Consider the following 22,255-nt stretch of genomic DNA (forward strand, 5'->3'; position numbering starts at 1 on the left):
GCCTTTAGACTGTAGTTGAGTCCATCTCCCAAGCAAGACTAAAAAAAAATTATAATTACCCGTAGGCATTTCTTAAGTCACCTGTGATTTAACAGGATTTGTGTGACCAACCCTGAAGAGCAGGAGTTGGCAAACTTTCTCTGCAAAAGGCCAGAAAATAAATTTTTTAGGCTTTGCAGGCCCCTGTCTGAGGTACTCAATTCTGCTGCCGCAGCAGGAAAGCAGCCGTAGACAGTACTTGATAAATGAGTGTGGCTGGGTTCCACTAAAACCTTATTTTTGGATACTGACATGTGAATTTCATATGATTTTCACATGTCATGAAATCTTATGCTTCTTTTGATTTTTCCAACTATTTAAAGATCTAAAAACCATTCTTAGCTCACTGGCTGTACAAAAACAATAGACCCCTACTCAAGGGAGTTAGAATCCATTTTTTATTCATTTTAGGGTTAGAAATATGAAAAAAAAAAAACAAAACTATTATTATTATTCCAGAGAAGGGCTGGAGGCCTGACCAAGTGAGGAGACAAGGAAAGGTCAGTAAATCTGCCAAGCTTTCCAGACGAAGAGTGGAAAAAAAAAAGACCTTGGTGATGCACTCACAGCAACCTTTATAAATCTGTTTTCTTATCCGTAAAATGGTGACAATAAGCTCTACCTTAGACGATTGTTGTGAGGGTTGAAAGAGATAAAAGATGGTAAAGCGTTTTGTAAAATGTAAATGTTTATTCACTTCTTTCTACAGATGCGTGCTGGGGCTCACATACCGACTTAATTCCTCTGGGGAGCTTTCTACGAAGTTTTGTGAGACACTGTCCCTTTAAGTCCTCTCCAACTACTTCAAGTAATTGGACGAGTCAGCACATGCGCATTCTTTTGCGGGGCTAGCCCCTCAAGCAACAGCCTTTCCAGAGCCTCTAGAAGGGAGGTTAAAGGTCCTCCCACACAGAATTTATACGCAAGCGTAAATCAAGACTGGGAGCACTATATCATGCAGAGAGCCCGGTCCCTTTTTCGTGCCTGAAGGCTCCGCCCCCTTGGCCAATCAGTAGGCCTCGCCCTTTGCAGTGGCCAATGGCAGTGAGCGTAGGGGCGTGGCTGAGTGCCGGGGGCGCGGCCTGGAGCTGAGAGAAGCGGCGAGGCGAGCCGGGGGCTCTAGTGAACCGCGCAGCCGGGCGGGGATCGCCGGCGGGCGGCGAGCGGAGGCGGCACGGGCCCGGCGGTCTCCGAGATGTCACGATGGCTGTGGCCATGGTCGAAATGTGTGAAAGAGCGGGTCTGCCGCTACTTGCTGCACCACTACTTGGGTCACTTCTTCCAGGAGCACCTCAGCCTGGACCAGCTCAGCCTCGATCTGTACAAGGGCAGCGTTGCCCTGCGGGATATCCACCTGGAGATCTGGGTGAGGAACCGGGCCCAAGTCTGAACCGGGAAGGGGGCGGCGGCGCGGGGCCACAGCGACCTGAGGCTCCCGGCGAAAGGGTCGGGCCAAGGCACCAGATACTGGGAGTGTTGAGGCCGTGGATGTCCGACCCTTTCCTGGAGTCAGAGGGACCCGGCTGATCGCCTCCAGAGCCAGAAGCTGCCTCCACTTCATAGGAAGAGAAACTGAGGCTGGGGAGGGAGATGACACTTGTCTGGAGAATGCCAGAATAAGCTCATTGAGTTTGGGGCCTGAGTTGAGGAGCGTGGCACGGAGGGGCTAAGGAGAGGGTGAGGAGGGAACAGAAACTAGGGGGTTCCAGTAGGACCAGGCCAGGGCAGTTATAGGGTTCTGGTCATGCAGCTGGTCAGGCAAGGCTGGTAGGGGTCCGGAACCCTGGTGAGGGCACCTGTGGGAAAGGTGTCCTGACCTCCTGACCCTCTGATCTTGGGCCCAGTGGGTGGTGTTCGCCTCCGGATGTGGATGTCAACAACCGCGTCAGCACCCGTGTTGATCAACACCTAGTGTGGCTGCTGCTGCTTACTTCCTGCTTTTGGGAGAGTGGGATGAACCAAACGGGCAGTTTGGGGAGGGACCTGAGATCATCCCCACCTGGAGAGAAGCCCTGCGGGAAGGGCTGAGAGGTCTGGCTTCAGGCAGGGAGAAGTTGGGGGAGATGCTGAGAAGGCCGAGAGAAGTAAGGTCTAGATCAGACCTGTGGCTGGGGGCGGTGAGGGGTGGTGACTCACAGCCCAGCTGACCTGGAAAGTTGCAAAGGAGCCACCAATTAGGGGCAGCAGCCCAGGGCTGGCACTGGGTCAACCCTCTAGTCCAAAGCAACAAGGGTGGGCATGGGGGCAGGGGCTTCTCAGTTTTCTGGCTGAGCAGACAGCGTGCCTGGCCTCGGTGCAATCTGGGCAGGAAGAATTGGGCATTAGGGGTAGGCCGGACCTTCCTGAGCAAAGGCGAGGTAAGGGGAGACCCCTGAGCCCAGAATTGGGGTCACCTCCTAGGAGTAGCCTCTTACCTGTGGACTCCAGTGCAGGAAGCCTTTTCAGCCCTTTAGGCTGCTGCTTCTTACTTCCAGTCCCAGGAAACGTTCCCACCCCTCCCTGACCTGTTCTCCTATTGGGATTGAATTGGCTCCTAGTTAGGCTGCTTTGGAATGGCCTCCAGGGAGGAGCGGGGCCCTGGTGGGATGCAGGTGCTTTTCCAATAGCCCCCTCACCTCCCAACTGCTCGGCCTGTAGTCTCTACCTCAAGGACCCCAGAAGAAGCTGAGCGCCTCAGGACCCTGGGATGGAATGAGGAGAGAGGACTGGGCCCCTGTACACTGTAGACCAGTCCCTTCTCCTCTCTAGGCCTCAGTTTCCCTGTCTGTGGATCTCTGGGTGAGGAATTTGGACTTGATCTCTGTGAACCTTCTAGTTCTGCCATGTGTTTGTTTATTCACGGATCCAACAAGTGTTTACTGAAGCCCTGTCTGGGTGGCGCCACACAGAGCTTCTGTGGTCACATGGAGAAAGGTGGGCTCCTACCCTCAAGGAGCTCCTAGGATGGTGGGGGTGATCTCCCCGCATCTGTAACCAGAGGCTCAACCTTGTGCCTCAGAGAGAGGTACACAGCTACACCAAGTGTTTGGAGTTGGAGGGCTCCCCTCCGGCTCCGGCCGAGCCCCTGCCTGCCACTCCTGGACACTCGCCATGAACTCTGCTTGCCCAGAGTGAATGTGGGGTGCTGCTGCACCCTCTGCCGGGCCTTTGCATGTGCTGTTCGCGTGCCTGGAACACGCCACCTTCCATCTCCTACACCTGGCTTCCTCCTCTTCATCCTTCAGCTCTCTGTTCCTCTGTCCTGAAAGACTGGGCACATTTGAGTGATGCCGTGATGGGGTCAGCCAAGTGTAGGGAGCAGCATGAGCAAAGGTTGGATCAGGGAGAGCGAGGATACTCTCCAAGGTGGAGCACACAGACGCGGGGTGCAGCAGCCAGGGAGACAGCTGGGTTTGGAGTTTCCCAGAGCCAGCTTTGTCCCCTTCCTGCTCACAGTCTGTGAACGAGGTGCTGGAGTCCATGGATTCGCCACTGGAGCTAGTGGAAGGCTTTGTGGGTTCCATCGAGGTGGCCGTGCCCTGGGCCGCGCTGCTCACCGACCATTGCACCGTGCGTGTGTCAGGCCTCCAGCTCACCCTGCAGCCCCGCCAGGGCCCAGGTAAGGACAGGGTAAGGCTGCGGTGGGGGAGAGCGGGCCTGGGCACCCAGGAGCTGACTGAGCCTGCCTACCCCGAGACCTTCTTCCTGCCCACAGGGCCGGGGACTGCCGACTCACAGACCTGGACCTCATGCATGACCACGAGCCTGCAGCTGGCTCAGGAGTGCCTGCGGGATGGGTTGCCTGAGCCCTCTGAGCCACCGCAGCCCCTGGAGGGCCTGGAGATGTTTGCCCAGACCATCGAGACTGGTACACAGACCCCTCCTGGCCACTCTGCCCCCCACCCCTCTGTGGGCCACAGGACAGGGGCCCTAGGCAGCGGCATGGTCACTCTTTTGCCCTGCTGGGGAATCCGCCCGTCCTTGCATCTCTGCCTGACCTGAGACCCCTCCTCACCTCTCAGTGCTACGAAGGATCAAGGTGACCTTCCTGGACACTGTTGTGAGGGTGGAGCACTCTCCGGGTGATGGGGAGCACGACGTGGCAGTGGAAATCCATGTGCAGAGGTAGGGGCAGGCCGGGCAGGCCAGGCTGGCTTGAGAGAGAGGGGGAATGAGGGGCAGTCACATGGCCCTAGCACTGCCCTACTCCCAGCCCAGACTCCTGGGAAGTAGCAGGGCAGCGGCCACAGCAAGGAGGAGGCGGGCTGTGTTATGGGCCTAGAGTAGTGCCCAGGGACCAGGGTGCAGACTTGGAGTGGCAGGGGACCCCAAGGATTAGGTCACATGCTGAGGGTCTGAGGAACAAGGGCTGGCTCTGGAGGTCCAGGCTGGCCCAGCTATGATGGGGCAGGTCCCTGACCCCAGACCTGGAGAACGGACTGCTATGTGGGGAGAGGGCTCCAGGCCTGCGAGGCCAGGGCAAGGGCTGACCTTCCACTCCCCAGACTAGAATACTGTGACGAGGCAGTGCGGGACCCAAGCCAGGCGCCCCCTGTGGATGTGCACCAGCCTCCTGCCTTCCTGCACAAGCTGCTGCAGCTGGCGGGCGTCCGCCTGCGCTTCGAAGAGCTCCCTCCACAGGTGGGCTGATGCTGATCCCCACAGTCACTTCTAACCCCTGCCCTGTCTGGCCCTTGACCCCTCTGCCCCACTCCGTCCCTGACCATCTCCGACGGCATCTTCTTGACCCCCGTCCTCCTGTATCTTCTCGCCTCCCAGGAAGACCCCCCAGAGCCCCCCTTGCAGATCGGCAGTTGCTCGGGGTATATGGAGCTGACAGTGAAGCTGAAGCAGAACGAGGCCTTCCCGGGCCCCAAGGTGGGTCTGCGGGCCCCTGGGCCCCTGGGGAGCGGGGGAGTGTGCCTTCTCAGAGTCCTCAGCAATGCTCATCTTCCTGGGATAAAGCGGGGTCGTCGAGTAGGGGAAATTACTGCCTTCTTAGCAATGGAGAAACTGAGGCTTAGAGAGGTCAAGTTGTAGCTAAAGTCACACAGCTGGTTGGTGAGAGGGCTTCACTTGGCAACTAGCATCTTCTTCGGGGCGACGGCAGGTGGGTAGTGGCTCCCAGGGTCCCGGGTGGCAGGTATAGGCTCCATGGTTGCCCCCCTCTCCTCCCAGCTGGAAGTGGCTGGACAGCTGGGCTCCCTGCACCTACTCCTGACCCCACGGCAGCTCCAGCAGCTTCAGGAACTGCTCAGTGCCATGAGCCTTTCAGGTGAGGCCTCTACGTGGTCCAGTGGGTAGGATGGCTGGGGAGGGGCTGGCCAGGCAACACTGACACAAGGAAGTATCCTCCCCTATAGACTCCAAGGGCTTGATCGACAAGCTGAACAAGAGCCGCCCACTAGGTGCTGAAGACCTGTGGCTGATTGAGCAGGACCTGAACCAGCAGCTGCAGGCAGGGGCTGTGGCCGAACCTACCAGCCCAGACTCCCTTACCAACCCCCTTGTCAACCTGGACAGCACTGGTGAGTGCGGGGCCAGATCCGGAGGTTGGCGGTGTGGCTCGTGTGTGTGCAACAGTTGGGGCTGAGCCCGGCTATCCCTGACCCCCGCCCCTGGCCCACAGACCTCTTCTTCTCCATGGCGGGCCTCACGAGCAGTGTGGCCTCAGGCGTCTCTGAGCTCTCTCTGTCGGATGTAGACCTGGGCTCGTCTGTGCACAGTGACAGGAACCCCCGCCGGCTCTCTGTCCAGGGCCACCCCGCTGGTGAGTGCTTGGGGACCAGGAAGAACTGGAAGGGGCCTTGGTGCTGGTGTCATGTCATGGGTACATGGGAGGCCTCCAGCGACACCTAGAGGTCCACCGTGGGTGGCTTGGTTCCCTGGGGAGGCTGGCGATGCAATGGAGAGAGCCTGGGTTTCAGAGTTAGTGATCTTGGGTGAGCACTTCAATTCCCCAAGACTCGATTTTCCTTTCCATTAAATGGGAGGAATAGGCTCCGACCTTCCCGGGCTGTGTGTTTTAATTGATGCTTATTGAGAGCTTGTATCTCAGGTACTGGGCTGAGTGCTTTGTCTCCTCCAATACTTCCGCCTCCCTTGAGGGTTGAATTGACCCTGGGCTCAGTGCCTGGCATAACAAAGCTCTGCGTCACTCCCGCCTGGCCAAGCCTCCTACCAGAGTCACAGTCCAGCTGGGCTAGGGCTTCTCCCAGCCCCCAGCCTCGTATCTGACCATCACCCTACCTAGGGTGCCCGTGAGCTCTGGAGAGCCTCTGGTGAAGCCTTTGTCCCCTTAGGAAAGACGGCCCCCACGCCCCTCCCGGACACCTTACGTCCTGACTCACTGCTGAAGATGACCTTGGGGGGCATGACCCTGACCTTGCTTCAGACATCTGCCCCATCTTCCGGACCGCCTGACCTCACCACCCACTTTTTTGCTGAGTTTGATGCTGCCAAGGATGGGCCCTTCGGCTCTCGTGACTTCCACCATCTCCGACCGCGCTTCCAGAGGGCCTGTCCCTGTAGCCATGTCCGGTACAAGCCCAAGGCGGAGGCCTGAGGAGAGACCCGCTGAGTCTGCCAAACCCCTCATCTCATGCCCAGCTTCTTCCCCGCAGGCTCACGGGTGCGGCCGTGCAGCTGTCCTGGGAGCTGCGGACAGGCAGGGGCCGATGGACTACCAGCTCGGAAGTACGCTTCGGGCTGCTCGAGGTGCTGGAGTGTCTGTGGCCCAGGGGCGCGTCAGAGCCTGAGTACACAGAGGTGAGGGCCAAGGTCGAGTGCGTGCAGTCAGGGCCTGGGGTGGGTGTGGGGGCTCAGGCTGACCCTCTCACCTGTGTCCCATCCCAGATCCTGAGCTTCCCCAGCAGCCTGGGCTCCCAGGCCTCAGCTCGTCCCTGTGCCCACCTGCGCCTCACACAGACCCTGCGCCGCGTACCCAAGGTAACCCACCCCACTCTAGGCCTGAGGGCCCTTGGCTACTTCCCAAGGGGTGTGTTGACACCACCCCTTCTACCCCAGCCTCCCTTGGTGCCTCCCCTATCCCCACCTCCAGCCTGTGCTCCAAGCAGAGCCTGCCTCCCATCTGGGGACCGTTGAACATGTCTGGGCCCATACAGGCTGCTGTCTTAGCCTGGTTGCCCTTCCTGGGTTCATCATGGCCTCCCCCGCTGGCCATGGGCTGGAAGTAGCATGTATCAGATGGCTTTTATTAAACAACCATGGCCATCTGCCTCGGGCAGGGTGGCGAGGGCCTCCTGGTCCCCTGCCCAAGCTTTTCTCACCAGTACCCAGGAGGGCTGTGTGCTCTCGTTCTGCCCTTTCCATCCTTCCCTGACTTCCCACCAAAGTCCTCACTGACCTGAACCCTCGCATCCTTAGAGCCGGTCCCGGCGCCCAGCTACCTGCCATTGCCACTCAGAACTGGCCCTGGACCTGGCTGACTTCCAGGCAGACGTGGAGCTGGGGGCCCTGGACCGGCTCACTGCCCTGCTGCGCCTGGCCACCGTACCCCCTCCCGAGCCACCCTCCGGCTTGCTGGTAAGACGCCTAGCCAGGGCTGGGAGTGAGGCACAGGTCCTCTGGCTCGTGATCACAGTGGCAGGGGCCCTGGCCGCAGCTGTGACCCCCACATCCTCCCGCAGATGGAGCCCCCACCAGCTGCCGAGCAGCAGACAGTGGTGCAGCTGTCGGCACCCCAGGCCACACTGCGGCTGCTCTTCCCCATTGCTGACCTGAGGCCTGAGCGAGACCCCTGGGCCGGCAGGGCTGTGCGGGCCGAGCAGCTGCGGCTGGAGCTGAGCGAGCCCCAGTTCAAGTCAGAATTGAGCAGCGGGCCTGGTCCCCCAGCCCCTACCCGCCTGGAACTTACCTGCTCCGACCTACATGGTGAGAGCCCCCAGAAGGTAGCACCTGGGGACTAGGCCTCTGGGAGAGGTGGTCTTGGGGCTGGGTGGGTCCCAGTGAGGCAGACCCGGGCCCAGGCCTCACCAGCTCTGAGCAATGGCCAAAGTGGACTCTTTATCCCTGGGTTGACACAGACCATGGGCACAAGGGAGGGTGCAGCTCTAAATGGCAAAGGACGGACTCCACTTGGCAGTTGGGAAGAAGTGGGGAAGGGCAGCAGTGACCACCCCCACCCCTCCCCGATCCTCTCCAGGCACCTACGAAGATGGAGAAAAGCCACCCGTCCCCTGCCTGCGGGTCTCCAAAGCCCTGGATCCCAGGAGCCCTGGGCGCAGACACTTCCTGCCCCAGTAAGTGGGGCTCTGGAAAGGGCAAACAGGAGGGGAGGGCTTTGCTACCGAAGGCATTAGGAGGCCACTTGGGACCAGGGGCTGGGGGCCCCTGCAGGCCAGTGACAGGCCTGTGCCCTGGCAGGGTAGTGGTGACTCTGAACCCCCAGAGCAGCAGCACACAGTGGGAGGTGGCACCAGAGAAGGGAGAGGATCTGGAGCTGTCGGTCGAGAGTCCGTGCGAACTGCGGGAGCCGGAGCCCTCACCCTTCTCCTCTAAGAGGACCATGTACGAGACGGAGGAGGTGAGGCCTGGGACCCGTGGGTCTGTGGAAGCCCCTTGGTGGCTGTGGGCCGTGCGTAAAGGACTACTTGGGGCACCAGGTAACATGACCCAGCACCAGCGAGAATTTCGTCCCTCCCATCTCGTGTCGATGGGGAGTCGGGAGCACCCCAGGTCATGGGGCCCAGGAATGAGGGCACTGGCCAGGGCAGGCCCCGTGGGCCAGCTGTTTGCTGGCAGTATATATTTGGGCCTTGGGATCCTCTTCTCTGAAGGTGATGAGAGTTGAGTAAGAGGCAGTTGAGGGCCTGGCCTCTGGGCCGAACACTCTGGTTTGAATCCAGGCTCTGCTACTCAATGGCCATGTCATCTCAGGTTGTTGCCTAATTTCTTGGAGAATTACATACAGATGAGTTTTCTCTGGAAAGTGGGCACGGTAACCTGTCTCATAGGCCTGTCACGAGGACGAAGGAGTTGACATATACGAGGCCCTCAGAGCAGGGTTGGTATGTGGTCAGTGCTTCACACGAACTCGCTGTCATGCAGCCTGGCCGAGAAGTGCTCATATGAATGAATGATAGGAGGCCGGGATGCGGACCCAAGCCAGCGGCAGGTCCCGGCATCTCTCAGTAGCCTAAGGCATCTCTCTAGCCTTTCCCTCCCCACCCCCCACCCCATCTAGATGGTGATTCCTGGAGACCCTGAAGAGATGAGGACCTTCCAGAGCCGGGCCCTGGCACTGTCACGCTGCAGCCTGGAGGTGGTCCTGCCCAGTGCCCACATCTTCCTGCCCAGCAAGGAGGTCTACGAGAGCCTCTACAACAGGTGGCAATGCGGGCGGGCTATTGGCGGGGTGGCAAGGGGCGGGCTCGGCCTCCCTCCTGCCACTGTTTACCCATCCGCCCGTCTTAGGATCAACAACGGCCTGCTCTTGTGGGAGCCCGCGGACCTGCTTCCCGCCGCCCCCACTGCTGCTCAGCCTTCTGGCTTCCCAGGCCCCTCAGGCTTCTGGCATGACAACTTCAAGATGTGCAAGTCAGCTTTTAAGCTGGGTAGGAGGAGCACCCGGCGGGGTCCCAGGGCCCCGGAGCCCCCAGAGCTGGGCAGGGCTGGGGCAGCCGTCCCAGGTCTGCTTCCCACTCGGCTCCTTGATCTCACCCCAGACTCAGATTCGGACGATGAGGATGCCCGCTTCTTCTCAGTGGGGGCGTCCAGTGCCCCCCAGGCCCCCGCCCCCGAGTCCCCGAGCCCTCACTCCCAGAGTACCTTCTCTACACTGGTGACGGTGCTGAAGGGTCGGATCACGGCCCTCTGTGAGACTAAGGTGAGGGGGGCCGGGGGAGGCGAGCCCCTGCCTTCAGAGCCCCCACAGCAGAACAAGACTCGGGCGGGCCGTGCCAAGTAGGGAATGTGGGGAACAGTCCCCCGAGTGTGGCCCATCCAGCCAGCAGCACCCACCTGCCACCCCACCCGTCCCATCACACCCTGTCAGCCACTTCCTAGCACCTGCTGTGTGTAAGCAGCCCGAAATGGGCTGCTGACAGCCCGAAATGGGCACCGTCTTTTGCTAAGAGGCAGACAGGGCAGGGGCGACTGTCCCTTCTGATAAAAGAGACAAGCGTGGCCCCAGGGCTCCAGCAGAGTCTGGATAAACGCTGGGGCTGATCCTAGTCAGGCTAGTGTTTCTGCGGGCATGGAGACTGCTGGGTGCAGCTGGTGAGGCCAAGCCACATGCTCTGTCTGCAGGATGAGGGTGGGAAGCAGCTGGAAGCCATGCACGGGGAGTTGGTGTTGGACGTGGAGCAAGGCACCATCTTCAGTGTCTCCCAGTACCGAGGCCAGCCGGGACTCGGCTACTTTTGCCTGGAGGCTGAAAAGGCAACACTCTACCACCGAGGTGTGAGGGCTGGGGGCCAGTCACTGAGGGGTCTCTAGGGTCCATGGACGGGGGCTGGGGCTTTTTGGAGGGACACGGGCCTGGCTGGAATGGGTGGTCAGCTGGCTTGGCAGGGGGCTCACCAGATGCCTCCTCAGCGGCCATGGATGACTACCTGCTGCCCAGTCACCTGGAGCTGCCCAGCTTTGCTCCTCCAGCCCAGCTGGTCCCAACCATCTACCCATCAGAGGAAGGAATGACAGAGCGGGGAGCCTCGGGACGCAAGGGCCAAGGCCAGAGCTCACACATGCTGTCCACCGCTGTGCGCATCCACCTGGACCCCCATAAGAATGTCAAGGTACAGCCACGCCTGCTTCTGCCCACCCCCTTGGCCCGGGTGACTGCCTGCCTGGTGCTGACTACGTCCCACCCCCAGGAGTTCCTAGTGACACTACGGCTGCATAGAGCCACCCTGCGCCACTACATAACTCTACCAGAACAGAGCTGGCACTCCCAGGTGAGTGAGGTTGGCACGGGTAGGCAGATCGCTAGGCTGGGAGGAGGCCAAGGCCAGCGGCGTGGGTTGGGCTGGGCTGGGCTGGGTCGGGAGGTTAGAGGAAGGAAGAAGCGCCTTATCCTCACCACCTCTCCCGCCCCCGAAGCTGCTGGAGTTCTTAGACGTGCTGGATGACCCCGTGCTGGGCTACCTGCCCCCGACGGTCATTACTATCCTACACACACACCTGCTTTCCTGCGCTGTGGACTACAGGTACCCAGGCTGGGCAGGCCGGGGCCAGGGCAGGGAGACAGGCTTTCCCATGTAAGGAGCCTGCCCCAGCCTTATTATGACTCCCAGGCCCCTGTACCTCCCTGTGCGTGTCCTCGTCACTGCCGAGACCTTCACCCTCTCCAGTAACATCATCATGGACACCTCCACCTTCCTGCTTAGGTATGCAGCCCCCTCCCCTCACGTCCATCCCACCCAAGCTGGGCTGCAGCTGCCACCCCTCCAGGGTCCCACCTGCCTGTGTGTCCCCTTCATTCCGGTAATGAAGCTTCTCTCACAATTGGCTCCTCCTTCCTGGAGGGCAGTCGGACTTCAGAATCAGAGCCATGCGAGCCTGTGATCTCTGACCTGATGATCCCACTTCTGGTGGTTGTCTTAGCATAAGGGATTAGACAGGCGGAACATAATGCCTCTGTAGTACAATTTATAATAGTCGGAACTTGCAAATAATCCAAATGCCCCCAAATTATAACCTGAGTCAGTAAACATGGAAACATGGCCCACCCAACCTTTGAAGTCAAAGTCGAAAAACATCAAAAAATATGGGGAAATGCTATAGTACAGTGTTTGGTGAAAAAAGTAAGATATAAAACTACATACGTTTAAAACAAAGACTTGCGAAGAGATGTTTATGTACGTCTCTGTTTGGCTTTATAGAAAAGACTGGAAGGAGATGGATATAAAATTTAGGGTTAGGGATTATGATTAGGAATCATTTCTTTTTTTTATTGCCATGTTTTAAAATATCTTAAAGGAGCTTGTGTTATGTTGCCATTAAAGTAAGGACTTTTTAGAACAGTGAATGCCGGAAAGGAAAATAGGACCCCTCCCTCCCAGGGCTGCTGTGAGGCCCAGGTGAGGCGGAGAAGCAGGAAGTACTTGCAAAACAGCAAACCCGGGCTTATGGCCCCATTTTCCCCATTGTACAGACAAGAACACTGAGGCCAGAGAGGGCCCAGGGCTAATGTCTTGTGGGCTTGGGACCTGCCGTGGGTGCCCCGCCCCTGCTGGCTCCCATGCAGCTGCTGCCTGCAGCAGCTCCGGGCCCTTCTCAGCCCTGTTCCCTGCCAGGTTCATCCTCGACGACTCGGCCTTGTACCTGTCCGACAAGTGTGAAGCGGAGACCCTAGATCTGCGGCGAGGTGGGCAGGGCCCTGATTGGGCTCCCTCCCCTATGAGGGAGCACGGTCCCCGGCCACACCCAGCGCAGCCAACGTCCTCCTCCAGCTGCTGCCTGGGTTCTCAGCACCCACACGTGTGTGCGTGCACATGGTGGCTGCACCCAGACAAATGGACGCTGGTTCTCCCCTCTGGTGTGGGGGTCCAGGGCTGGGTGCGAGGGAGCCATAGGAGTGTCTCCTGCTCTCTGCTTCAGATTATGTCTGTGTCTTGGATGTTGACCTCCTGGAGCTCGTGATCAAAACCTGGAAAGGGAGCACCGAGGGCAAACTGGTGAGTGTGATTGTTGCCCAGGGTCCCTGGAGCCAGAGCAGAACAGGGGCCAGGGGAGCCTTCAGGGGACTCGCCCTTCCCCCATGCACCACCACCTTGCTGCTGCTGCCCGGGCTCAGGTCACGGTCACTGCCTGCCCTTGCCCTGCTGGGCTGTGGTTATTGGCCCTCTTGGGAAGAGCCAGGCCTACGTGGGTGACCCTTAGCCTGAGCCCTGCCACTAGAGAGCAACTGCGGCCAGGGTAAAAGCAGAGCCTCTGTAAAATGGAGGTCGCCGGCGCTGCCTGGCCGGGCCAAGGTCAGGGGCAAAGGAGACGGGGCTCAAGGAGCCCTTTACTTGGGAGACAGCACTCTGCACTCAGCGGGAGTTGGTGGGGTTGGCGGGCAGGCTGACCACCCCAGGGAAGACGCAGCTGGTCCTATCTACACGTGGCCTGGGTGGAGCCAGGGCTGATGGCGTCCCCCACCCCCGCAGAGCCAGCCGCTATTCGAGCTGCGCTGCTCCAACAACGTGGTGCACATGCACACGTGCGCCGACTCCTGCGCCCTACTGCTCAACCTGCTGCAGTACATAACGAGCGCAGGCGACTTGCACCCCCCGCCCCGGCCCCCCAGCCCCACGGAGATCGCCGGCCAGAAGGTACAGGTGAGGCCTGGCCGCGTAGGCTACCAGAGCTCTGCCCAGCTCCCTCCTGCCACGGCCCCCAGCGGCCTGGCCACAGGGGAGCCCTAGGGCCCGCCCCTCCCTCCTGTCACTCATTCACCACTCCTCCCCTGCCTGGCCCAGCTCTCCGAGAGCCCTGCCTCCATGCCCTCATGCCCCCCAGTGGAGACCGCCCTCATCAACCAGCGGGACCTGACCGACGCCCTCCTGGACACAGAGCGCAGCCTGCGGGAGCTGGCCCAGCCTTCAGGTGAGGTGGGGGGGCTTTGGGGCCAGCAGACACCATCAGCACTCACATCCCGAATCCCCACTAAACCAGCCTCTCTCTCTCACAGGTGGCCCCCTCCCTCAGGCCTCGCCCGTGTCTGTCTACCTATTCCCAGGAGAACGGAGTGGGACCCAGCCTCCCTCGCCCCCTGTTGGGGCCCCTGATGGCAGCTTGGGGTCCTGCTCAGAGGCCAAGGAAGATGAAAAGGAAGAGGAGGGGGATGGAGACACTCTGGATAGTGACGAATTCTGCATCCTTGACGCTCCTGGCCTCGGCATCCCAGTATGTGGTGGGCAGGCTGGGCAGGGACAGGAAGTGGTGAGGGGGGTAGCTCAGTTTCTGGCTCTTCTGGAGTTCCTGCTGTGAGAGAGGTGGGAGGTGGTCTTTGTCGTCTGTCAGGTCCCGCTGGTTGATGAGGGCGGTCTCCACTGGGGGGCTGGGGCCGGGAGGGTCTCTCTGGGGAGGCAGCCTTGACTCTGGGCTTTGAAGGAGCACGTGGGTTTCCAGAGGAAGCGAGAAGGCATGGCGTCCTGGGCAGAGGGACTGCTCTGAGGGACATCAGAGCAGGGAGGAAGAGGAGCAGGTGGTTAGTGGGAGTGGGGGGGTGAGGAGAACCATTTGGCTGCAAGGGTGCTGGCCCCTGGGCCCCCAAGTGCCAGTGAGAATGTGACATGCAAGCAAGAGTCATGTCCCAGGGAGACAGAGCTGGCAGGAGCAAGAGGCACTCGGCACCCTCCTGCACAGAACACTCGGATGTAGGCTGTGGGGACGGTGACCCATGAGGGTCATCTTATGTCGAAAACAGGGAGATGTGAGGACGGGAAATCAGGGTGTGGACTGGGGACAGCGTCTGTGCCACATGTTCACTTGACCTTCTCCCTGCAGCCCCGCGATGGGGAGCCCGTGGTCACGCAGCTGCATCCAGGTCCCATCATTGTGCAGGATGGACACTTCTCACGGCCACTGGGCAGCACGGACCTGCTGCGGGCACCCGCCCACTTCCCAGTGCCCAGCACTCGTGTGGTGCTGCGTGAGGTCTCCCTTGTCTGGCACCTCTATGGGGGCCGAGACTTTGGCCCCCACCCAGGCCACCGGTGAGGAGGAGTGAGTGCAGGTGGCAGCTGTGGCAACGGGGCTCACCCACCCAGGAGATGGGGCCTGGGCTGGGGTCTAGCCCTGACCTTCGGCAGCTGGTAACCTTGAGCTTGGTCCTCGGTTCCTCCTCTCTTGCCCCATCCACATCCCAGGAGAAGATCTCCTGCCCCAGACTGAGAGGCGTGTTATGAGGGGAGGGTGCGAGGGAAGGGGATTTCCCTGAGTCAGCTTGTCTCCTGACCCTCTTCCCAGGGCAAGAGTTGGCCTCACGGGCCCCAGGGGGTCCCCTTCCCGCTGCTCTGGCCCCAACCGGCCCCAGAATTCCTGGCGTACACAGGGAGGCAGCGGGAGGCAGCACCACGTCCTTATGGAGATCCAGCTCAGCAAGGTGAGCTGGGGACACGGGTTGCAGAAGGCCAGCTGGGGTGGGGGACACAGCAGGCCTTCCCGTTCCTGCTGCTCGGCCAGCACTTCAGTGCATGGGAGCTTACTGCGGCCCTCGTGCTTATGGAATGGCTGCCGGGCGGCACACCAGGTACTGTTCTAGATGCTGGATGTGGCGACGAGCGAAGCAGACCGAAGCCCTGCCTTCCTGTCGCTTGTCTGGTCGTGGAGGGAGGCAAGGAAGATACATACAGAGTGTCAAATGTGCTAAATGCTCCAAGGAATTAGAACAGAGAGGGAAGGCGGGATGTGCTGGGAGGAACAGGAACGTCCTCATGAAAAGATGCCCTGTGCGCAAAGAGGAGGTGAGCCGGGAAGAGGTTTTCAGGCAGAGGAGGTAGTGAGAAGGCTGCAGGCTGGGAGCATCCCCAGCGTGTTCCAGGGGCAGCAAGGAGGCCAGCGAGACTGAAGCTGAGCAGGAAGAGGAGCAGGAGACGTGGCCAGAGCTCCAACTGGGACCAGGCTGCACAGGGCCCTGCAGACCAAGGCATGGTTTGGGTTTTCACTAGAATGAGATGCAGTCAGCATGAGACAGTGACCGTGCGGGGTGGCAGCAGCAGAGCAGGCGACAGTGGTCAGATTCTGGAGAGATTCTGATGTGGGAAGAACACAGGCGGGGCTGCCGAATGGGATGTGCATGAGGTAGAGCGGGCCGGGCTGACCTGAGAAATGGTGCAGGTGGCGGTGGCACGTACTGAGTGAGCCGGCGCAGACTCAGTCCTCAGCTCACCGGGCTGCTGTGCTGAGAACTCGGCAAGGGTGCCCCTCTGAGACCGGAAGGGACGGGGAGCCAGGGAAGATCCCTCCGGGTGTATGGGGAAGGGTCGGAGGGGACAAGCAAGGGGGCCATCCAGGGAGGAGGGAGGTGACGGCAGCTCCAAGACCAGGTGGCAGCTGTGGAGATAACAGAGGTGCAGAGGGATGTCAGAGACGTTTTGAGGAAACAAAACCAACAGCACTGAGGATGGAGAGATTGGAGGGCGAGGGCCAGATGAGGGTTCGCGCTTGGGGTGACTGGGCAGACGGGAAGGCCGTGGCAGCGCGGCCAGGTGGATTCCGGGGAGGAGGTCGAGAGCTCTGTGTGACCATGTAGGTTTGAATTGCCTGTGGGATGGCCATGCAAAGGTGTCCAGGCGGCAGCCAGGCACGGCTCTGAGATGGGGTTGCTGCCGGGAAGGGTGGCTGGAAGAGGAAGGGGCTGGAGCGAGCCCCGCCCTTCCTGTCTGGGCCCCGCCTCCCTGACTCAGGCCTCCGTCCACCCCAAAGGTGAGCTTCCAGCATGAGGTGTACCCAGTGGAGCCAGCCCCAGGCCCCGTGGCCCCAGGAGAGGAGCTGGAGGAGCAGCCGCTGTCCCGCCAGGTGTTCATCGTGCAGGAGCTTGAGATCCGCGACCGGCTCGCCTCGTCCCGGATCAACAAGTTCCTGTACCTGCACACCAGCGAGCGCATGCCGCGGCGCGCGCACTCCAACATGGTACGGGGGCGGTGCCGCCGGCCACCCGGTCAGGGGGCAAGGTCACATCCCACGCACGCCCTCACACGCACACACACCCCGGGGTCGTTGGCGAGCCCGTGGCCTGGTGCCGAGGGGCCGGGGAGGATGGAGGGGCTTGGGCCAGTTTAGCTGAGGGAACAGCCTGAGTAGGTACAGGATTGACCAGACAAGAGGTTGGGGGTGGGAGGCTGGGACAGGGACCCAGGGCTCAAAGCCCAGCAGGTACCCAGAGCTTGCCTTCTGCCTTTAGCTTACCATCAAAGCTCTGCACGTGGCCCCCACGACCAACCTGGGCGGGCCCGAGTGCTGTCTCCGAGTCTCACTGATGCCCCTACGGCTCAACGTGGACCAGGTGAGTGGACTGGGCCAGGGCAGGCCTCAGGCGAGCCGAGCAGCCTGAGCCCCCAAGCCAACCTGTACCCCGCACCTTCCCCCCACAGGATGCCCTGCTCTTCCTCAAGGACTTCTTTACCAGCCTGGCAGCCGGAATCAACCCCATGGTCCCAGCAGAGACCTCCACAGAGGGTGAGAGTCTGGGCCAGGGAGGGCAAGGTCTTGGCCTCCTGCCTCCCAGCCACCCCTGAGCCCATCTCGGGTCTGTCCCCATCCCCAGCTCACCCTGAGGCCCAAGTCCAGCCCAGCAGCCCCCAGGAAGGGCAGCCCGAGGCTGTAGAGACAAGTGGCATCCAGGAGGCTGCAGGCGGTGGACAAGGCCCGTCTGAGCAGCAGCCCATCTACTTCAGGTAGGGCCTCAGGCCAGGGGCCCTGGGCCAGGCTGCAGGGCCTAGGTCAGGGTCTAAGGGACCCCCTCTCCTCGCCCCCAGGGAGTTCCGCTTCACATCTGAGGTGCCCATCTGGCTAGATTACCACGGCAAGCACGTCACCATGGACCAAGTGGTAAGTGGGGCCCTCGGACGGGGTGGCCCCGTGGACCAGAGCCTATGGGCTCCCCGATCTGCTCAGGTGTGGCCTGGTCTATGGGGGCCAGGAGGCCGGGGCTTGTCTCTAGGCACCACCGGCGGCTGCCTTGGCCTCCAGTGGCTCCCAGGGGCTGAGCTGGTTCCTGTGCCCCATCATATAAACCCACATTCCCTCTCCTCCCCCAGGGCACGTTCGCCGGCCTCCTCATCGGCCTGGCCCAGCTCAACTGCTCCGAGCTGAAGCTGAAGCGGCTCTGCTGCCGGCACGGGTGAGCCCATCGTGTGCTCCGGGCCCTGATCTTCCCTCCACTCTGTTCCTGGCTGGCTGCGAGGCCTTGGCCAAGACATCACCCCTCTGTGAAATGGGTGCAGGCATCCCTCTGCACAGGGCTGGGTGGGGCCGTGGGGAGCGTTGGGGTGCCTCAGGTTCTCGTGGCCCTATGACGCCTCAGCATGTGGCTCCACCCCACCCCTCTTTTCCTCATCCCAGGCTCCTGGGTGTGGACAAGGTGCTAGGCTATGCTCTCAATGAGTGGCTGCAGGACATCCGCAAGAACCAGCTGCCTGGCCTGTTGGGGGGCGTGGGTCCCATGCACTCAGTTGTCCAGCTCTGTGAGTGTCTGACTTTGGGGGCCCTTGAAACTGCCCATTCTCTAGGGTAGCCTAGAAGCCACCATTGGGAATAGGTGGGAGAGGTCCTAAAGCAGGGTGGTGGAGGCAGAGCAGCCTTGGGCACCTCTCACAACCCCGTTCCCTCAGTCCAAGGGTTCCGGGACCTGCTGTGGCTGCCCATCGAGCAGTACAGGAAGGATGGGCGCCTCATGCGGGGGCTGCAGCGGGGAGCCGCATCCTTTGGCTCATCCACGGCCTCTGCTGCCCTGGAACTCAGCAACCGGCTGGTGCAGGCCATCCAGGTAAGGCGGGGCCCGGCGTCCAGCCGTCAGGGGCAGGGCAGGAGAGGGCCGGTCTGCCATGGCACCCCATGCCGTCCCCAAAGCTCTACTGAGGGCAGGTAGTCTGAATGTACGGAACATTTTATCAAGAAAGTCACGGAGAGGAAAGGCCAAGTGGCTGCCCTGGGGTGCACAGTGGCTCCCTTGCAAAGGGTGAGTGCCCCCAGGCTTTACTGGGTCTCCGCCCATGGCCCTGTCTTGAAGAGAAGGGAGGGTCTTTGTTTACAGACGAGGAAACTGAGGCCAAGATGGGCCCTGGTTCATTCAGGCCCTGATCTCTGCCAGGCCCAAGCGGACCTCCTGCAGTGGGGTGATGGGATGGGCGGGTGTTTGTGGGTGGTCATAGCTGGTGTGGAGCGAGCATGCAGACTCGTGAGGAACACAGTACTTTCTGGGCCCTGCAAGCTCAGCCCCATGGAGGCGGGTGCAGGTCTCTAGGGAGGAGGCAGGAGGGCTAAGCAGGCATCTGAGGGCCCCCCAAGGGTGTTAAGCTGGGGTGTGGCACCGCCAGGCGAGGAGGTTGGGTGGGAGGGAATGCCGCTGGGTGAGAGTGAGGGTCGAGGATAGAGCAGCCTCGGACAGAAGGCAGGTCAGACTCAGTGATAGACTCATTGAGCCATGCGGGTGTGCGAAGGGAAACCCCCAGTCTGCAGGGCTGCCCCGAAGAGCTGACGAGGCCAGGCAAGGCACAGTGTGGGGGAGGCCATGCGCCCAGCTCAGGCAAGCTGCTTTGGGGTACCCACGGCACAGGGCACACGGACGTGGTGGTCAGGAAGGAGGGGTTTGGGGCCAGAGGATGTCGGAAGCAGGCCCTGAGGAGGCATGCAGTCCCCTGGGGTCCCCTGATCTGGCTGGCGGAAGCCTTGGCAGGACCCTAGGAAAGCGTGGCTGTGGGGCAGGGGCAGGGGCTCCCCGGGCTGGGGGTCGGTCGTGTCTGCCTGGGCCAGCTCTCCTCATGCGCTGTTCCTCGTGCTCCCCCAGGCCACAGCTGAGACGGTGTATGACATCCTGTCCCCGGCGGCCCCCATCTCCCGCTCCCTGCAGGACAAGCGCTCTGTGCGAAGGTTGCGCAAAGGCCAGCAGCCTGCTGACCTGCGGGAGGGTGTGGCCAAGGCCTACGACACAGTTCGAGAGGTAATGACGCCTGGCCCTGCTTCCTATCACCCTACACCTGCCTCCCCACCAGACCCTCATGCTGACCTCCCTCCTCCACAGGGCATTCTGGACACGGCCCAGACCATCTGCGATGTGGCGTCTCGGGGCCATGAGCAGAAGGGGCTGACGGGTGCTGTGGGGGGCGTGATCCGCCAGCTGCCCCCAACGGTGGTGAAGCCCCTCATCCTGGCCACAGAGGCCACGTCCAACCTGCTCGGGGGCATGCGCAACCAGATCCTCCCCGACGCTCACAAGGACCACACGCTCAAGTGGCGTTCGGATGAGGCCCAGGACTGAGCACCAGGTGCCTAGGACTCCAGGGCGCCGCCTGCCCACCACGCCCAGCAGCCCAGGGCCACCTCGGCTCCCTTACCCCCCAGAGCTGTGGCCCCCAGCTGGGCGGACCAGGCCCTCAGGGGAAGGACAGAGAATGACTCTGCTCGGCCGCCTGCTGCCAATCGCTGTGGGAGTGGGGCCGCCCTGCCTGGGGCCTTGGCCCTGTCTCTGCACTTTTTCTCTGGGGAGAAAGGACACTGTCCCCACCACCTGGGCCCACACTGCTGCCTTGCCCCAGGATGGAGGCTTTTGGAACCTCAGAGCCCCGACCCCACTCAGCCAAGTGTCTTTCTGTGTCTCTGGAGGAGGTGGGGGACAGATGCCGTGTGGTTCAGTGTATTATTTTTAAGCTCCCGAATGTGTGGGTCAGTGTCTGCATGAAGTGGAATAAACTGCCCACCGCCAGCCCCCTCTTCCTGTGTACCTGGACTGCCCTGGCGACTCCCAAGTCACCACCAGGGGTCGCCACACCCACCACGCCCAGCAGGACAGGGTCCTGGGCCCTGGCCTCTAAGCCTGTCACCTACCCATCCCTACGCTCCTTCCCTTGGCTGTCCTGCCGCCGCACTGGGCTCTTGCTCACCACCCTCCTGGGGGGCCCCAACCCTGGCCTCACTTCTGATGTGGCAGGAGCCAAGTGGAGCGGGGAGGAGGAATGGCTCTTGCCGGGCACTTTCCCAGACGATGTTTCTTGGTTCTATTCCTGCAAGAGCCCAGGGTCCAGCCTTACCTGGGACCAGGTGTGATGGGTTGGCTGTGAGGATGCTGGACCAGAGCAGAGGGTGGGGCTGTGGGTACCCTAGCGAGTCTCAGACCCTGACTGCGTGTCCTGAGGCTACACCCTTGGTATCAGAGCCTCAGGTCCCTCCTGATAATCCCTGCGCAACTGACAAGGACCAGGAGGTCCAAGGCCCTTCCTGGAAAGCTGGGCCCTCTGGAGTTGCTTGCACCATCCCTAGCAGAAGGCTTTGCAGGTGATAGAGCCTCTGCCCTGGGGTCCTAGATCCAGAGCACTGGAGGGGGAGGAGTGCTAGGCATAATGCTGTGGCTAGAAGGGGTCCTGACAGTGGCATTTGCACAGAAACTTACATGGGATCAGGAGCCCATTGTCCCACCCTTTCCACACATGCACTTTGCTAAGAACAAGGAAGAAGGGCAGCTCAGGTGGTGTCCCGCCCTGCCCCGCGCCCCAGGAGCTCTGCACCAAGGCCGCTGGGCCCGTGGAGAAACTGAGGAACAGACTTAGAGAACCCTTGCTTTGCTCGGCCATCTGCAGACCCCTCTGTGGTGAGCCCATTGTGTCCCTGGTGTCCCATCCTCAGTAAGAGATCTGCACACTGAAGGCAGAAGTTTTATCCTGGTGGACCTGGGGTCCTCACTTCCTGAGGTCACGGGGCAGCAGGTCGAGCTGAGGGGAAAGGGGCCAGGAAGGCGACAGGCTCTGGAAGGCCAGGGTCTGATGCCACTGAGAAAGCCAGTCAGGAACTCAGCCTGATGCTTCCTGGAGCCGCCCCACCCTGCCCGGCCGGGCACAGTCCAGGGTTTCCTGCCCTTCGAACCGCACTTGTGATCGATATTGACAGACGGCAGGATAATCATTAACCGCCGCCAGGGGCTGGGCCAACGGCTCAAAAGGCACTGGGCGCAGGGCGTCCTCACTTCCTCCTTGTGCCCAAGGGCCAGCCAGGAATCCAGGTAAGAGCCTGCCCAGGTGGTCAGACCCTGCCACCCCTCTGTTCCAGGTACTCCTGAGCCCAGCTACCTCTCTGCAGGGTCCCCGGCCTTTCTGAGGAAAAAAGGAAGGGACCTAGGCAACCACTGGGTGACTCGAGCAAGTCCCTTCCCGGTCTGGGCCTCAGTTTCCACCTTGGGATGGGGGAGCAGGACTCCTAATGGGTGATGGCATCCCTGTACTGCTGCCTCCGCCAGGACAAGCACTCATTCTCACCTGGGCATCCTCGGGAGGACCTGCTGGGCTTTGGGAGCGGGGAGGGGGCATCACCAGCTCTGGTGTCTTCATTCACGGGCCTGTCCTCCCAGGCGAGGACTACTCCCCAGGGTCCCCCCCATCCCACCTTGACTGTGCCCTGGGAGGACATCACTTCAGGGAGGTTACCAGGCGGGACAGACCTCAAGGCCCTGCTCTGTGACCTTGGGCAGCCTACTCTGCCTCTCTGGGCCGGTGTCCACTGCCGAGAAAGGGGAGGGCATGCCCCAAGTCCACTCTAAAAGCTCCTCTTTCTGAAATGTCCCTTTGGCAGGACTGGCACT

At 61.0% G+C, this 22,255-nt stretch overlaps 1 protein-coding gene across 2 annotated transcripts; it reads left to right on the top strand.

Annotated features, from left to right (window-relative positions):
- The first annotated feature begins 1,088 nt into the window (after positions 1-1,088).
- On the top strand, positions 1,089-20,397 carry ATG2A (autophagy related 2A). 2 transcript variants are annotated; one of them, XM_015588845.2, is made up of 41 exons: positions 1,089-1,405; positions 3,475-3,637; positions 3,734-3,886; positions 4,041-4,143; positions 4,524-4,659; positions 4,798-4,896; positions 5,197-5,293; positions 5,382-5,546; positions 5,648-5,788; positions 6,321-6,558; positions 6,642-6,786; positions 6,874-6,966; positions 7,405-7,563; positions 7,668-7,911; positions 8,183-8,279; positions 8,404-8,563; positions 9,224-9,366; positions 9,454-9,593; positions 9,705-9,865; positions 10,288-10,438; positions 10,576-10,775; positions 10,854-10,934; positions 11,080-11,186; positions 11,274-11,366; positions 12,276-12,346; positions 12,580-12,656; positions 13,131-13,295; positions 13,443-13,569; positions 13,655-13,869; positions 14,473-14,681; positions 14,935-15,070; positions 16,393-16,599; positions 16,871-16,972; positions 17,061-17,145; positions 17,234-17,363; positions 17,445-17,517; positions 17,727-17,809; positions 18,031-18,152; positions 18,300-18,454; positions 19,475-19,627; positions 19,709-20,397. In XM_015588845.2, the coding sequence occupies exons 1-41, from the start codon at positions 1,235-1,237 to the stop codon at positions 19,943-19,945; spliced, it is 5,787 nt and encodes a 1,928-aa protein (XP_015444331.1). In that variant the 5' UTR covers positions 1,089-1,234; the 3' UTR covers positions 19,946-20,397. The 2 variants fall into 2 exon arrangements, with proteins under 2 accessions (XP_015444331.1, XP_006911195.1); XM_006911133.3 differs by having other exon boundaries at positions 1,090-1,405; positions 13,131-13,301.
- Positions 20,398-22,255: the final 1,858 nt, after the last annotated feature.

Source organism: Pteropus alecto, unplaced genomic scaffold (assembly GCF_000325575.1).
Source record: "Pteropus alecto unplaced genomic scaffold, ASM32557v1 scaffold43, whole genome shotgun sequence".
Lineage (NCBI taxonomy): Eukaryota > Metazoa > Chordata > Mammalia > Chiroptera > Pteropodidae > Pteropus > Pteropus alecto.